At 36.7% G+C, this 16,333-nt stretch overlaps 1 protein-coding gene and 1 long non-coding RNA gene across 4 annotated transcripts in view; one reads left to right on the forward strand and one right to left on the reverse strand.

Annotated features, from left to right (window-relative positions):
* The first annotated feature begins 4,023 nt into the window (after positions 1 to 4,023).
* The window catches only part of whrnb (whirlin b), a 133,485-nt gene continuing 121,175 nt past the window's right edge, over positions 4,024 to 16,333 (forward strand). For all 3 annotated transcript variants that reach the window (XM_005472908.4, XM_005472909.4, XM_025896930.1), the window contains exon 1: positions 4,024 to 5,108. In XM_005472908.4, coding sequence (XP_005472965.1) covers positions 4,407 to 5,108 — 702 coding nt within the window. In that variant the 5' untranslated portion in view covers positions 4,024 to 4,406. The remainder of the gene's footprint in view (positions 5,109 to 16,333) is intronic.
* On the reverse strand, positions 11,543 to 15,107 carry LOC109204589 (uncharacterized). Its single transcript, XR_002064097.2, has 6 exons — positions 14,865 to 15,107; positions 14,097 to 14,143; positions 13,740 to 13,784; positions 12,368 to 12,436; positions 12,086 to 12,160; positions 11,543 to 11,689 (listed from the first exon to the last, which is right to left on the reverse strand). It is a non-coding gene; the product is annotated as an uncharacterized LOC109204589 (long non-coding RNA).

The following is a 16,333-nucleotide window of genomic DNA, read 5'->3' on the forward strand; positions in this document are numbered from 1 at the left end:
CTAATATTTACTTTAAAAATATCATGGACCTTGTAATTCTTCCCTCATACAAAAGTAAATGTAGTATGTAAACATGTTTTAACCAAGCACTGAGCCATTAACCTACGACCATTCCTCAGATCCATGTTACCACACAGTTTAATGTTATACAGCATAAAACTGTGTCACTCCGCAGCTGCTGTATCGCTGAGATTCACTTCAGTGTCATGCGTGGGAAAGAAAAGTATCAATACTGCTGCAAGGATTACTAAAATACTGAAGATTTATATACACAACTACACTGGTCACTTCATTAGATATGAGCATTAAACAATGCAATCTAATCACCAAAACACATGGCAACAACTCAGTGTGTTTGCATGCATGTAGACAAGGTCAAAACAGCCTATTGAGATTAAAACCAAGGGTAAGAATGGGAAAGAAAGGTCACTTCAAGGACTCAGAATATTGCATGGTTGTTCACATATACTGGCATTTCCCTCATAACCACCCCGAGGATGTGTGCAGCAGTTCTCTGTGTGAAAATATCTTGTTGGTGTGGATGTTTCTAGCAGGAGATGGTGATCACAAATCTGAAATCATCTCAAACTGGTTCTTTGAACATTTACTATTCAAATGTCATCTCATGTCTTGTATGAGGAATGTTTCCAGCTCCTTGTTGAATCTATCCCACAAAGAATTAAGACAATTCGGAAGAAAAAAAGGGGTCCAGCCCTGTTTTCTTACTTGCATGGTCACAGGAAGGTGGATCCTATGCCAAACTCTAATTTCCAGTTGTTGTCTGTACAGTTGCACATGGTTTGACAAGGAGAAAGCTTCAGTGTGCTATCCTACTAGCTCAAATGACGCTGCAAAAATATGCTGACAGTCTCTGGAAGATTTTGGACACTCACTCAGTAAAAGTAAAAGAAATAATTGCCAAATAGAAGAAAAATAGCACGGTGTTTCTGAGTGTAAGATTGTTTTGTATGGCACTGTATTGTTAAAGTTCAGTTTTTCAGTTTGATGTTTTTGTTTTTAATTAAAAAGGTTAATGAAACTCACCTTGTCTGTATTATTATAGGCTCAGGTGAGTCTATGTCCTGCAAAGTTTGATTATATGTATCAATGTATAAAATCAAATAAGGGAGGGAGAAAAGTTCTCATCACTGTGTTATTTTGTATTTAATATAAAAAGACAGTTGAATAGTAGAATATTCATTATATACCAATTACTTCAGCAGTGTAAAATACCTGGATAAGAAGATGAAGTTACTCCATAATATGGCCCGTGTCCCAAAAAGTGCAGCTGAAGATTTGGAAATATTGTTTGTTTTTTTTTACAGAGCACTTAACATTATTTACACTATAGAATGACTTACACTGCAATTTGTGTCTCCTTCTCTGTAAAATACCTGAATATTATGCAAGGCTAACTGAACTCCCACCTTTCCTATTAGTGGACGACCTGCTCTACCTCCTGAGCTACAGCCATCCTACTGTTGTCCTTCTACTTCTCTGTTGTTCATTTCATTAACACCGAAGCAGCTGAAACCAAGGGCGTAGATTTTGGCATGGACGGAAGGGACATGTCCCCACCAATATCCAGCGATTATTGAATTGTCCCCACCAATAATTTGATCTCTTCGAGTAAAGAAAAACAAACCCGATAGAAAGAAAGAAAAACGATCTGTCAACGTCTCATTCACCCATTGGTGCAGAAAGAGTTAAATTACGTTCTCTACTGGAGTCCTACCTCATGTGACAAATATGGCCAATGTGATTGGCTGTGCCTTTCAGGGAGCTCTGTTTAGTTTTAGCAGCGGTAAGCCTGCAAGGAGGAGAGGAGGATGGCAGCAAAAAGGAAGAACCTGGATATAAGAAAGTATTTTTCAAAGAAACCTGTAAGTCACTTAAAGTCAAGCTCACTCATAAAATGTGTCTGTCCTAATAACGTTACAGGCTATGTCAGGCTTTGGCCCACATCAGTCTAAAATTGTATGTAACCATGAATAACGTGTTTTGGAAACTAACTGAACAACAGGCAGCACTGTTAGTTATCTCAGTCTCAGAGTAACATTTCTAATTTTGATTGTAACTGTCAGAGAAAACGGCAGCCTCGAGCAAGCCAGGATATTAGTTTACAGAGGATGTTAAAATTATATGTCTAACGTTAAGATGTTGGTGACACAATAATTTCATCCTAATGGCACTGACATATTCATAGGGTTAATTTTTGAGACAATATATCATGAGGTAGTCATGATTTTGCAAATATTCCACCTTGTAGTGCAGTTTGCACAAATTGTTTTAAAAATGCACTCACCCTACAAACATTACTGATGAGTCAAGATCTGCACAAAGTGACAGAAACACCGAAGCAGCTACACATTTTATTCTTATTGTCATGTATGTCCTATTTGTCAGGTGACAGAAGAACCAACACAAAGCTCAGAGAGTAATGGTGACACAAGATCACAGGTGAAATTGGATGATGACTTGTTGGTTCATTACTGTATTTGAAGCACATGTGTGGCTGCATGTATTTGGAATGTCTCACTGTTAATTATCAGGTGACAGAGGCAGCTCTGCCATGTTGTAGCTCAGACAGAGGTGAAGAGGCGAGGTCACAGGTGACTGACTGATGATTTGGTGCTATAGATTAACTAGTATTTATTATCATGACAATTGTTAGGCTGCTGATGTAAAATGATTCATTAGTGTACATTTGACAAATAATCTGAATTGACATGTCTCACTTTTTATATGGCTCAAATCAATGTGTTATTTTATCAAGTGGCAATATGTCCTAGTACAGTCAGAGGGGAAGAGCCAGGGCCAAAGGTGAGGCACATAGATAAGCACAGAATAATAATTTTGTGGTAATCTTAGATGAGTAGTTTTATGGACAAAACCCAGCAGGTCATTCAGTGTTCCCTTAGTGCTAATGTATCAGAGATGTTGGTGTACTATAACTGAAGTAATGTTGTTAAGTCCTTAAAGTCATATTCTTTTATTGTCATGACTGTATTTGAAGCTATTTTTATTTTTGTATGATACCTGATTTATATGGAATATGGCTGAAGTAAACTAAAGTCTAAAATACTTAGTCATTTGTTTAATAGTAATTTAACATTATATAATTCACATATAAAACTATGAATTGTAATTTTAAATGGTTTAAAAGCATGTAGAATAGCATATGTAGGCAAGTATATTTCTCCTTCTTTTTATCAAGAAGCAAAGACAAAAAGGAAGGAAAAAAAAAAAAAAGAAACAGGGCAGGGTTCGGTGGTTGAGTCATCCGTCCCCACCAATGCCAAAACCAAATCTACGCCCTTGGCTGCAACTGATTTAACGACCCTCGATGCTACTTAACGGACCAGATCAATATCCCAGAAGTTTAACTGACTTTAATTGACTTTTTCTTCTTTTTAAGTGTCAGCCAATGGAAGTTTCTATTCATGTCTTAAACATTTATTGCTGTCTTTTTTTAATAAACAACTGTTCGACAAATAAATAAATTTACCATGATCAGCCACTATGTGGAAAACAGTAGGTGGTACACATTTATTCTGTAGGCTCACACAAGGAACCCGGGGCTGATTTCATGCCAAAGTGGCTTATATGATCTTGTGTTTACCTGAACGGAGTCATGCTGTGCTGTCGGTGTCCCCTCAGCAGTACAATAGTGCAACAGAAATGTTTTGTGAGACAGTCTTCCTGTCATGAGGAGGCTCCTATAAACTGCTGCTTAGAAAAAGCTTTAGTTATGCCTCTGAGAGGTATTTGCTTTATCAGCTTAAAGACTGAGTCGACACCTACTATTATATGCGGATGGATGAACCAACCTACACGTTGTTTTTAAGACAGAACAGGGCTGCATCTGTTTTTGTTCGTCAGATCTGCTCATCTACACTGTAGCCTAAAATATTAGGTAATGAACTGCCCAACATAATAATTTAAATAAGGGTGAATAGTGTTGTCAGTTTCTTAGCAACACACACGCGCACCTGCGTCATTTCCTATATAAAGGGTCAGAGCTTTCAGTTCAGCGCTCCACTCTGCGCGCTGAGTTTGCTTGGAGGACTGATCGAGCAGAGGGAAAATGAATCAAATGTTGTAATGAGGTGCAGTCAGATTGTGTATATTGATACGGAGAGCTTTCCGTGGACAGCGGTGGAGCTGGCGTTGTGCATGGAATAAAATCGCGGGGACATTATTGCTTTGTTCAGAGCCAGAGGAATACGGGCATCGACTGTGGAAATGTTTTGTTTCGAGGTGACACATCGTGTGCGGGGCACTTGCTGAAATTGTCTGATGCGCGTTTCAAGTTTTACTTTTAAGGAGGAGTGCCGACTTGAGGTGAATTTGATCATATCCACGATCAAACCTCGTATCTGTATGACGCTCTGTTATGTTGTAGGATGAGCGCTGACCTCGAGAGCGTTTCGCTCAACACGTCGTTGAACTCGATCGTCTTGGGCGGTCGTGCGCTCTCGACAAACGTCCGAAGGCTACACAAAGCTCTCAATACTCTGCTCAATGACCGGGAGAGAGAGCAGTTCATCCACTGTCTCAATGTTTACCACGCCAAGCGCAACGTCTTCGACTTGGTTCAAACTCTTAAAGTGATTCTCAACACGCCAGACAAACGGCACCTCTTGCCCATGTTGCGCCTGGTCATCCCGAGGTCCGACCAGCTGCTGTTCGATCAGTACACGTCTGAGGGACTCTATCTGAAGTCGGACCTCATCCCCAGCAACGGCATCGCAGAGGACTTTGTGGGTGAGGTAGATTCAGCTGCTAGTTCTATCCCTGAGCAGGTTCTGTCGTCGTCGGGCTGCCCGGACGGTTTAAGCGCAGCTGCTGAACTCTCCGCTTGCGTGGTCCCACCGTTCTGTGAGGGCCCCTTTGGAGACACGCGCAAAGTGACCCTGACGCGCTCCAGAAGCCACGAGGGTCTCGGCTTCAGCGTTCGAGGTGGTTCAGAGCACGGCGTAGGCATCTACGTGTCCCTAGTGGAGCCAGGCTCATCGGCTGAGAGAGAAGGACTGAGAGTCGGGGACCAGATAGTGGCCGCTAATGACATACTGTTTGACAAAGTCACTCACATAGAGGCGGTGAAGGTAGGACTTAAAGGAGTGAAGGAGTGCGACTGTTCTGTGTGTGTACTGTAAGTTTTGTGCAGATGTAAACCGTGTATGCTGTAGACAGAGAAAGCACACATTAGGAGGCACTGGGCCATGCACGGTTGTCCTAAAAACACACTCGTTTTTTCACTGTTGCTTTGAGCCCTCGGATCCAATGCTAAACTACCTCTAGTTTAACTTTTTTCTTTTTATGTTTTTTCTTAAATCTTCTACACCACTTGACATCTGGCTGCAGGCGGGGAACCAACATGAACTAAAATATAAAGCAGGCAGGCTGAAGTCCTTTCTCTCATCCTTTGTCAAAATCAGAAAATAGCAAGTAGTGCTTTCATGATCCATACACCAGGAATCCTTGATGATGATTATTCAACATGGGAATACTACACTGCATGTGGAGATAATATGCTTCACCACACAAATATCTAAAATTGGATACAGTACAAACAACACTTTAAGTGATCATTCACTGAAGCCTGATCAGGCAGGCTGACAAATTTATCCCTATTACCACAGAATACAGCAAAAGATATTAGCTATAGATTTTGATTTCAGTTTGCATAGATTTTTTTTTTTTTTTAGTAAACTAGTATGCTATTTAGTAAAGCTTTTTAATTTAGATTTTAATTTTTTATTTTATTTTTTTTTTTGAATTCAAAACATCTTTTTCTCACATCTAGTTTAGTTCAATTTTAGATCATTTTAGTTTTGGATGGATACACCTCAGGCTTAGACCTACAAAACTGTTTGGGGTAAAAACCTTTTTGGGTATGGTTGCTATTGTTCCCATGTAATGCAGTTGATAGTAAAAAAAAATTATATATGTTATGAGCTTTTTTATCAATTTAAAAACACTTTAGCAACCATTAGATTTTTTCCAATCAGCAGGATTATATTAAACAAATCTCCATGGCAGTTGCACTAATAAATGCAGACAAACCAAGCACTGACCTTATTAGTTTTTGTCTGTGCATGGCATTGAAAAGTCAGGATGAAATAAGAGCAAAATGTAGCCAGCATAGAATGTGCTGGCTCATCTCGAGTTTTTTTTCCATCTGTTTGACATTGGACTCTTTTAATTACGCCACCTCGGTTGCAGTCACTTATTCTGTAATGGGTTAATTGCTTGTCCAACTGACCCCAGTTTGACCAGCTCCTACTCCTATGGATGTGGATGGAAATAATTTTTATATTATTGAAAACTAACTTAGTGGAAAGACAGACACAAATTACACCCACACCCATGTGCAAACTTTACAGCAAAAACATACAGTATTAATCTTTGCATCACTAAAAATCCATTGGACCTTTTAAACTCTGTAAGGTTGTAGTTGCCAGATCCTAAGATTTTGCTTCTTGCTTCACGCAGCAGAAACACATTGTGAAAGATGAAAAGATGTAGGAGGAAAGTTACTTAAGCTGAATGAACAAATATCGACTGTTGATGGACTGTTTAATTACTCTAGAAATACATTTTTTTTTATGCGCTAGAAAATGATTTTGTGACCTTGCAAGTTTGAATTGCACTCTACTTTCAGATATCTTCTAAAAGAAACAACTCTATCTGGAGATAAAATGGCTCTGGCCTTGGGTAACATGTTTGACAGAAAAAAAGGACACTTTTACCTGCCTGTGTAAGGGTTAGTGAATCATTTCAGCAAGGGGAAAATGGGCTGAACAGCTCAGACTTCCCAGAAGCAACGTGACAGTTTACCTGGCACACACTGGCAGAAAAAGTAAAATTTCATGTAAAAATGATTCTAAAAGTTTAATTTTGCATTATTGTAAAATACAAATATATATACCAATCAGAAATTGTAAGTGTCGTTTGAAATGTGATTTTCTTTTTTCTTTATTTGTGTGTCCTCATATATCAGACTTTACAGGATTGCTTGAATTTTCATAAATTACAGATACTTATTCAGTTTTATTAATTTCATGTTGAAGTTTTTAGTTTTTGAGATACTTCAGATTTTAAAAAGTGAGAATAACATGCTGGAATTCGGTCACTGGTCCATTTAAAAACATGCTTCTTGTAAACTATTTGAAATATGAAGCTAAAATTTCACAAATCTGTATGTATGGCCAAATTAAGGACATATAATTTTATCATGGAGTTTTCTGAATTGTTAACTAAAACTGTGACTAAATGTGACAGTATTTAATTCTTGATGATTTTAATATCACAGTTGCTGGATTCAATCACGAGCTGGGTCTTATGCTTGATCTAATCTTGTTGCTGTAGTGTTCAGGATGTGACTTTCTCTGACCGCATGCTTGTCGTTTTTGAAGTTGATGTTCCTGAGATAACAGCCACAGCCAGCACCCATGATCCACGCTCCAATCACATCTACAACTGTAGATCTGTTTGCTATAGCCAAGACTCTGCACTGAACTGTCAAGCTCTTTTCTAAAAATCCTGATATTTGTTTAATGGTACTTACACTGCAGTCCTGGACTCTGTTGTTCCATTGAGGTCATATTCCACTAAATTAAAACCAAAAAAAACTGGTTCAACATTAGCGAAAATTAAACCAGCCCGGAAGTACGGGAACAATTCTAAAACACTGTTGGTCACATATAAGTGCATTTGCTCCACGTTATTTTACTGACAAGTATTGTTCTCCTGGCAAAGACTCATGCAAGAAGCATGATTCATCACTGCAGAGAACACACATCCACTGCTGTCGAGTCCAGTGGCTGCATGTTTTCCACCACTGCATCTGATGTTTTGCATTGTGCTTGGTAATGTAAGGCTTTGATGCAGCCACTTGGCCATGGAAGCCCATTCCACAAAACTCTTTATGCACTGTTCTTGAGCCAAGTTTGATGTTTATATGAAGTTTGGAAGTCTGTAGCAAATGATTCTGCAGTAATGATAGTGTCTATTCCCTCGGCTCTATCGGTTAACGGCAACTCTCCTCTAGATGCACTCGGTAACTAACTGGGTTAAGCTTGGAAGATGAGGCCCATCCTCTGACCACCTGATGTATGATATCAAGACATGCAAAACAGTCTCTTGGAGCCACATGCTAAACCCAACAGGAAGTCAGCCATTTTGAATTTAATGTGTAAATTTGGTGACATTTTTCATCATTGTCTTGCCTCGAACTTTAACAAACTCCTCCGAGGGATTTCATCAGATCAGCACGATATTCAGTGAGCACAGTCTATACCTTGGTGATTGCGAAAGCTAAATTGTGAATGTTTTAAGTTTTTGTGAAATGGCATGGTCATGGCGGCACGTCAAGTTGTTATCATTCCCCAAGAAACTTCTGTAAATCAAAGACACAAAGGCCCAATCTCTCCCAAACTTCACAGTCCTAATGACAGTCCAGCACTGAACAGCTTGATATGCAATTTGTCAGCAACAGTTTAATATGACGCCTAGTGAGAACAGGTAATTTATGAAAACTGCCTCAATATTAAATAAAGTATGCAAATGAAAATGAATGCTATGCCTTTCAAGTGTACTATATAGAGGTATATACATGCTTCTCAAGGGACGCATCTATATTCTAAACAAAATTGGTCCCACCATCGAACCCTGTGCAATTCCTTATAATTAACCTTAGTGTTTGAAGAAGACTCTATTTACATGAACAAATTTCAGTCTGTTAGATAGATATAATTCAAATCACTGCAGACCAGGGCCTTTAATACCTACCTACTGCATCCTCTGATCTCTGTATTAAAATATTATGGTCAACAGTAGAGCAGGGCGATATGGCCAAAAATATTTATCACGATATATATTTGAAAATTTGCGATAACGATATAACTGATGATATAATTGATGTGAGACAAAATACAACTCCACAACTTTACTAGTGAAAAAAAAACCCCATCCATTTATTTCCACTCAAACAAGCAGCTGTTTTTTATGTGCATTAAAGCTATATAAAAATTTAACAGTGCAAATGCAAATTCCTTGCTGAAAGTTTAACCAAAAGGCATTTCCAGTAGAAATGGGCTGACATATCCTGAGCATAACCATGTATAATATCCACTGAAGTTAAAAAGAGGTTCTTTGCAACATTAAACTGCAGTGTGCCAAATAAAAAAGTCAAATCTGTATTTTTCGGACCATAAGGTGCACGGGATTATAAGGCACATTAAGCAAAACAAAAATAAATAAATAAATCAAACTTTATTCAACTCATTCTTCTTGCTTCCTCCACTTCTGTACCATTGATTCATTAATGCTGTATTCCATCACAGCTGCTCTATTCCCATGTTGTTGCAGTATATTAATGACTAACCTCGTATTGTGGATGGATTATCTCAGTTGTTCTCCTGACTGAAGTTTGGTCCGTTTACAGCATCCTGCTATGCGATTGCATTTGTCCTTAACCATCAGGATCCTTCAACTTTTATCGAGTGGGAAAGTGTTAGCGTTCATTCTCTAGCTTCACTGTTTATGTTATGCTAACACAGCTGTGTCGCTAGCGATCACGTAGCACATCATTATATACCACCTAGCCCAACTTCAGTAACCCTACAAATGTCACTGCTGTTTAGTTTCCTGTCTTCATTTATGTTGGAAGTGATAGCAGAGCTGTACGTTTGAATTTTTTCAGAAATCTCTCAGTCAGAACATGCTATATCATGTTTAGGTAACTAGCGAAACTAGCGAGCTAACTTCTGCTAACTCCATGCTAACTTCTAACTGTGTTAAATGTAATAAATTCTGTTGTTATGGATGCCTGGATGTTAAACTTCATAGTTACACCTGGTAAAGCAGCAATGCTGATCGTTTTATTAAAGATGAAAGAATTTAGACAGTTTTTAACTCTCAGTGATGCTCTGTGTTCGTTTGACTTTGGGACCTGAAGGGGATGGAGTTTAGGACCCAGATTACTCCCAGATTTACGAGCACCTTAGTCCAACAAATACGGTAATAACAATGGCCCGCTTGCATGTTCTACAAAAAAATGTGCTTTGTTGTGTATCTGACGGACAAACACCAAACCAGTTCCACATCACTGAAGTTGCACCATTTTTACAGACCAATTCTGGTTCATCCGTTTCACTCAAGAATCCACTTTCCCCCTTCTCATTCTCAGTTGCCGCTGTGCTTTTTCGGCCATGTGCGTATGAAAACAAAGGCACTGCGCATGCGCGTTTTACCCATATTCTATCGCGATATTTCATTTTCTTATCGTTGCCTAACATTGTACCGGTATTACCGTGCACGGTATAATATGGCCTAGCCCTAGTCAACAGTATTGAACGCTGCACTGAAGACAAGCACAAAGACAAGTCCACCGTCACAGGTCATAATAATATTATTTCTAATCTTCATTAACAGAGTTTCTGTTCTCTGATGAGTTCTGAAACCTGATGGAGAGTCTTCAAATTCACTTGCAGTTCATCAGTTAGCTGTTTACAACGACTCTTTCAAAAGTTTTTGAGATTGTCCTACAAGTAGCTAAGACAGCTGGGCCAGTTGATGGTTGTTTACTGCCAGCTTGAAGGTCTGTGGTATGTAGGCCACTAATAGAAATAGACTGATCATATTTAAGACTGAAACATTAATTAATGGTCGGTGTAGGGTTTTTTATGAGAGAGAGAAGACAAATACACTCCAATTATAAGTTTTCTCAATTTATTATCAAAACAGTTAGAATTTGAAATAATTTTACATAGCACCACGGACCTGCTCTCTGTGGCTCAGAGATAAAAGGCTGCTGCACCCAGGCAGTAAACCCTTTTATTGCATGTGTGCTGCCCCTTTAAGGCAGGCATGATAATTTGGGCGTGTGTTTTTTGTACCAGCAGACTTGCCGTAGTACCTCAGCAGTGAAAAACAGTCCTTCCCATACGGTAAAAAAATATATTTTAAAATACATTTTGAAACATATTTCAAAATATACAAAAAATGGCCAAAAAATATATGTGCTAAAATATATTTTAAAATATATTTATATATTTTGAAATATATTTTAGCACATATATTTTTTGGCCATTTTTTGTATATTTTGAAATATATTTCAAAATGTATTTTAAAATATATTTAAAAATATATTTATAATATATTTTGAAATGTGTTTTAACACATATATTTTTTGGCTGTTTTTTTATATTTTGAAATATATTTATAAAATATATTTCAAAATACAATTTAAACTTATTTAAAATCATTCAAAAATATATAAAATTAACCGTTCATATATTTCTAAGAAACCACATTCACATGTAACAGCTGAAAGAAATCTTTATTTGATGTTTAAAACATGCATATAAATCAAGCAAGGAATATTCATTTTATAATTTTATTCTCATTACATACTTAAACATTCTAAAAGAAACACACACATACACATATATGTGTGTGTGTATATATATATATATATATATATTATATATATACATATACATATATATACACATATACACACACATATGTGTGTGTATATGTGTGTGTGATTGTATGAACATAAGTCAACATACTTAAAATGTAATTTCTTTTCCTTTTCCAGCAGTCTCAGTTCCCCCAGCTTTCACTGCAATCCTCAAAGCCCTTCTGGACACATTGGGAAACCTCTTCCTTACCGCCACTGTAACAAACAAAAGTCACAGTTCTATTACTTTTATCAGAGTTAAAATAAAAATATGATTTATGTTAGCTAGCTTCATTTAGCAAACAGATATTTCTGTTTATATAGATACAGATATTAATACAGATATATTTTACACATAATTTTACCTCTTTTTTTTTCCTAGATGGAAAGTCTATCCAGTTCACATTACAGTAATGCTAACACCCCTTTTGGTCGTCTCTCCTTACCCTCCAGCATTCATAAATCTGTTGACCTTCTTTGTCTGAGACCAACCACTACAATGCATCATCACCTATTTGTATTGGTAACTTACTTTGCAACCTATTGTAATGGTTGCAAAGTAAGTTACTTGTGCTGTATGCAATTTTAGATACACAGAAAGTCTTCACTTACTATATATGGCTGTCATAGTGTCCTTATGAAGGGCAGTTCTTCACTCTGCGCCGATGTCCGTTTTGCTTTGTCCTCCTATAAAAAGCATGAACATTTGAGTGTTTGACTAGTTTTAGATTTCCAAAAATCTGATATTTGTACAACTAAACCTTTGAGCTACAATGATATGCTATTGAGAGATACTTTTATGGGTACTTTTTGGTAAAGAAACTGGTGACAGAGTTGTAGGCTTTTTAGAATACTATTAGCTAACCATTTGAACTGACTTTCAAAGCTGTTTACCTTTTAAATTGCTGTGGATCAAAACCTCCAGTGGGAAGGCGGCCATTAGGAGAACACGCACCATTGAAACTGAAAATAACAAAAACAAACAAAAAACAGAACAATATATAAGAGTCAGGTAATAAATCTCTTCTGAAACAATATAGTTCATTTTGGGTGAAAAACAAAACATTCCTCTAAAACATATATACTGACATCAGCAATCAACATCATGATTGTAATTATTTCCTTTTTAGTACATCTACTGGTGTGTGCATGTGTCAAGCACTACAACTGTATCTATGCATATAAGTTCACCATATATATCCTGCAAAAATGTTTTGTTATAGTCAAAAAAGGCAAACAAACAAAGGCATTCAATCAGAGGTGAGAAATTAATTGGGAATATCAATTATAGGTGAACTATTCTTTACCTACTAGCAATCATATTTGAATGTAAAATAAAATAAATAAATAAATAATAATAAAAATAACATGATGTAATTAAAATGCACAACCTACATTAAGGAAATCTGCATTTGTATCCACAGGCTAAAAGTAAAACAGTAAATGTGTTAGTAATAGTACAGGTATTTGTAAAAAAAAAAAAAAAAAAGAGGCAGTTACTGTGACTCTTCTAGTGGGATGCTAAATGTAGAGATTTATATTTACAGTATAATACAGCATGTACAGGTATCTGTGTTGTGAACTGTAACTGAATATTAGAGAATCTCGGAGAAATTACATGTATTTATTTTTTGAATTTATCAATCATAAAACCGTCTGTTTTGAAGGCCTGTTACGATAACAACTTTTTGTTGGTTTGTATATTGCCCCATAAACAATTGCGACAAGTTATGTCATTGTCATTTTAAGACCATTTTATGTCTTTGAATGTATAATCATAATATAACACCATAATAATGCAAGATCTACACACTTTCAACTGACAAACCAACATCTAATTCTAAAATATTTAGATCATGGAAATTAGGTATCAAAATATTAGATACCATAAAAACTTGAATAAATAGTAATTTTTCTAACAAATAGAAAACAATGTTATTTAATGTTATTGTGTTGTTATTATTATATTTTATTTTTGTAAATATAATGACAGATAATTTGCATCATCAACAATTATTGAGGTCATGTACATGTATTGTGTGTTAAGTCGATATATTGATTATTGTGATAGGCGTACTGTTTTGGTATCATAACAAGCTTGTCAAACATGCATGACCACTAAGCAATGTCTAAGCAGTAGTATTAGTCTGAATGACAACAAACATAACTAGTGTTTTGGAAAATCTGTTAGAAAACAGTTATTTCAATAATTATGATTAGCATGTGACACAGACACTGCATAAAAACTACAACAACAAATACTTACTTTAGGAGGATGGGGGAGGGCAGCATGAGGTTGAGACTTTGACATCTGTAAGAAACAAATTCATGTATTACAAACAAGTCACTTAAAAATACATTAATGTGGCAGACTGTTCCCTGTTCAGATGCAGTGTATAAGTACAATCAGGGCTGTCACAACAATGGGGTGGGGCCAAGTGGCTGCAACCCTAGGTACAATGTGCAGGTATATATAATTACATATAATATATGTGAATAAAGCAAGAATCTGTTTAGGTTAGTCACTGTGCTGACTGATGCTTGCTAGGTTTATATGATTGCAAACTGCACAAAAACAACAACAGCAACAACATTAATGACAATGACAAACAAAATTACTTACATTTATGTAAATCTCACATCAGGAAGATCTGCGTTCGATTTCATGGGCTGAAATAAATAGGCAGAAACATTACTACTAAAAAAACAAAAACTCTAAAAAGCCTAAAAATGACTTAAAAAGCAAGGAAATGTGGAACATTGTAATTAGCGAACATTAATAAAGCATAACTGTGCTTTGTTTCTAACTTTGGTAAGTACTCTGTAGCCAGAAGGAGAGGTGGGATTTCTGTGAAAGCCAAATTAAATGTGAATAGGTTTTGATAGTTATTGTATATAACAAGTGTAAACAGTTTTATTTGTAATTTTTCCCTTTCTGAGAAGGTAGAATAATAAGAAAAGGCAAAAGTACATCACAATAAAATTAATTAAGTTACATATTTTGATTACCAAATTATGGAAGCGTGGAGCTGCCACCCAGGCAAAAGAAAAATAGAGCTATATCACGTTATAACTTGAATGTTTATTGTTATAACATTATGCTTTTCATGTTTGTATAATATAATATCACGTTATTACAATATACATAATTGTCACGTTCGCACAATATTGTACGGACGTGATAATTATGTACATTGCTCGTACAATGTTGTTCAAACATGTTGTTCAAACATGGAAAGTATATTGTACTAACATGATAGTATATTGTTAGAACGATAACCTTTTCATGTTATAACGTGATATACTTATATTTCTCTTTTGCCTGGGTGGCAGCTCTACGCTTCCGTGCCAAATAAGCGAGAATAAAGTAATATTATATGAGAAAAGGCACCTGCTAGCTTGATGATGGAGGCTTCATAGACCGGCCACCCGCCTTTTGGCTCCTTGTCGCCACTCCACCAAATAAAGGTCCGTTTCCTCCATGCCGGCTAATTATTCATCCTCATTAAAATCTCGTATATGTTCAGTTGGCAGAATTGAGAATTTTACATCTTCCAACCACCTAATTAACGCGAACATAATCGGCTTGTTTCTTCCCGTCTCCTGTATCCGGCCGTTCCTCTCACTGTCGGAATTCGCGCCTCAGAGACGTCGTTATTTTTCAAAAAAAAAAAAGAAAGAAAGAAAGAAACAGCAACAACTAATAAAGAGAGTTTTTGCACGTTCATTGCACATTTGTGGGAATGTTTAAATATTTAATTTTTATTAATTACTTTTCATTATATCTTTATTTTTTAAACCACCATGGCAATGCGCATGCGCATACTCTCCTGCACGCAAAGGGCTTTGGCGTTGACGTAATGTCGCAATGCATTGTGGGAGCGCAGCACCATCTTGGCAGGCTGCGAATCAAAACAAGATTGCCACGAACCATTCTGAAACGTAGCTGAAAAGAAAAAGGACAGTATAGAGACAGATTGTGTCCAGATGCAAAGAGACGGTACTTGATTGGTGAAATGTGGACCTGTATGGAATATAGCCGTGGAGTAGAAACCCTGAAGACCAAACCGCTATTGACTTAGCATGATCTACTCTGGTACCTTGTCTGTGGAGTCAGCGCATACACGGCGCACCAGTTTTGCAATTATAAATCTCTGGAGGCACATCCAATTCACCAAGGACTGGGTACAAGATTTGGCTATTTTTAAGCCTCCACGTTGTGAGTACGCCGTCATTCAAGCAAAGGTAAGTCAGCTTGAGTACTGCGAGTAAAATGTGTTTGATTCCCCCTGAACATTCAGATTAGTGCTAGCATAAATTCATTCATGAGGGGGAAATTACAGTGAGAACATGTGGAGGCTCTGTTAGAGGGATAACATAGTGAGTTCAGTGCATTGATGTGACATTGTCCTGAAGGATTTAGTTATTCTTTATGGTTAAAGAAATTACCCTAATTAATTCATATTTATTATAAATAATCCTAATTACACATCTTGCTTCCTTGTTTGTGTCCTGTGTCACTAAAAATACATTCTGTTGTAGTTTTATACATTGATTAATGACCTGCAGAATCTCCTTATCATATTAGGTGTCCATAATTGTCATTTAAAGTCGAACATTATGTTTTCTCCCTCTTGAAAGTGATTACATCCTTGCATTACATACTTTAGGTTCATTTTTTGCTGATAGGTTTCTAAAAGGAAACAGGCAGATTTAGAATATAACATGCAGCGTTCTATAGATGGATACATAAAAACACTTTATTTGTTACATTTATGATAAATGGATTTGAAAGTAGATAAAGCACATTTGTGTCGGCCTTGGCTTATTAAAGCTCTTGTCTTTAAATGAACTTTGTCT

This window comes from Oreochromis niloticus, linkage group LG12 (genome assembly GCF_001858045.2).
Source record: "Oreochromis niloticus isolate F11D_XX linkage group LG12, O_niloticus_UMD_NMBU, whole genome shotgun sequence".
Classification (NCBI taxonomy): Eukaryota; Metazoa; Chordata; class Actinopteri; order Cichliformes; family Cichlidae; genus Oreochromis; species Oreochromis niloticus.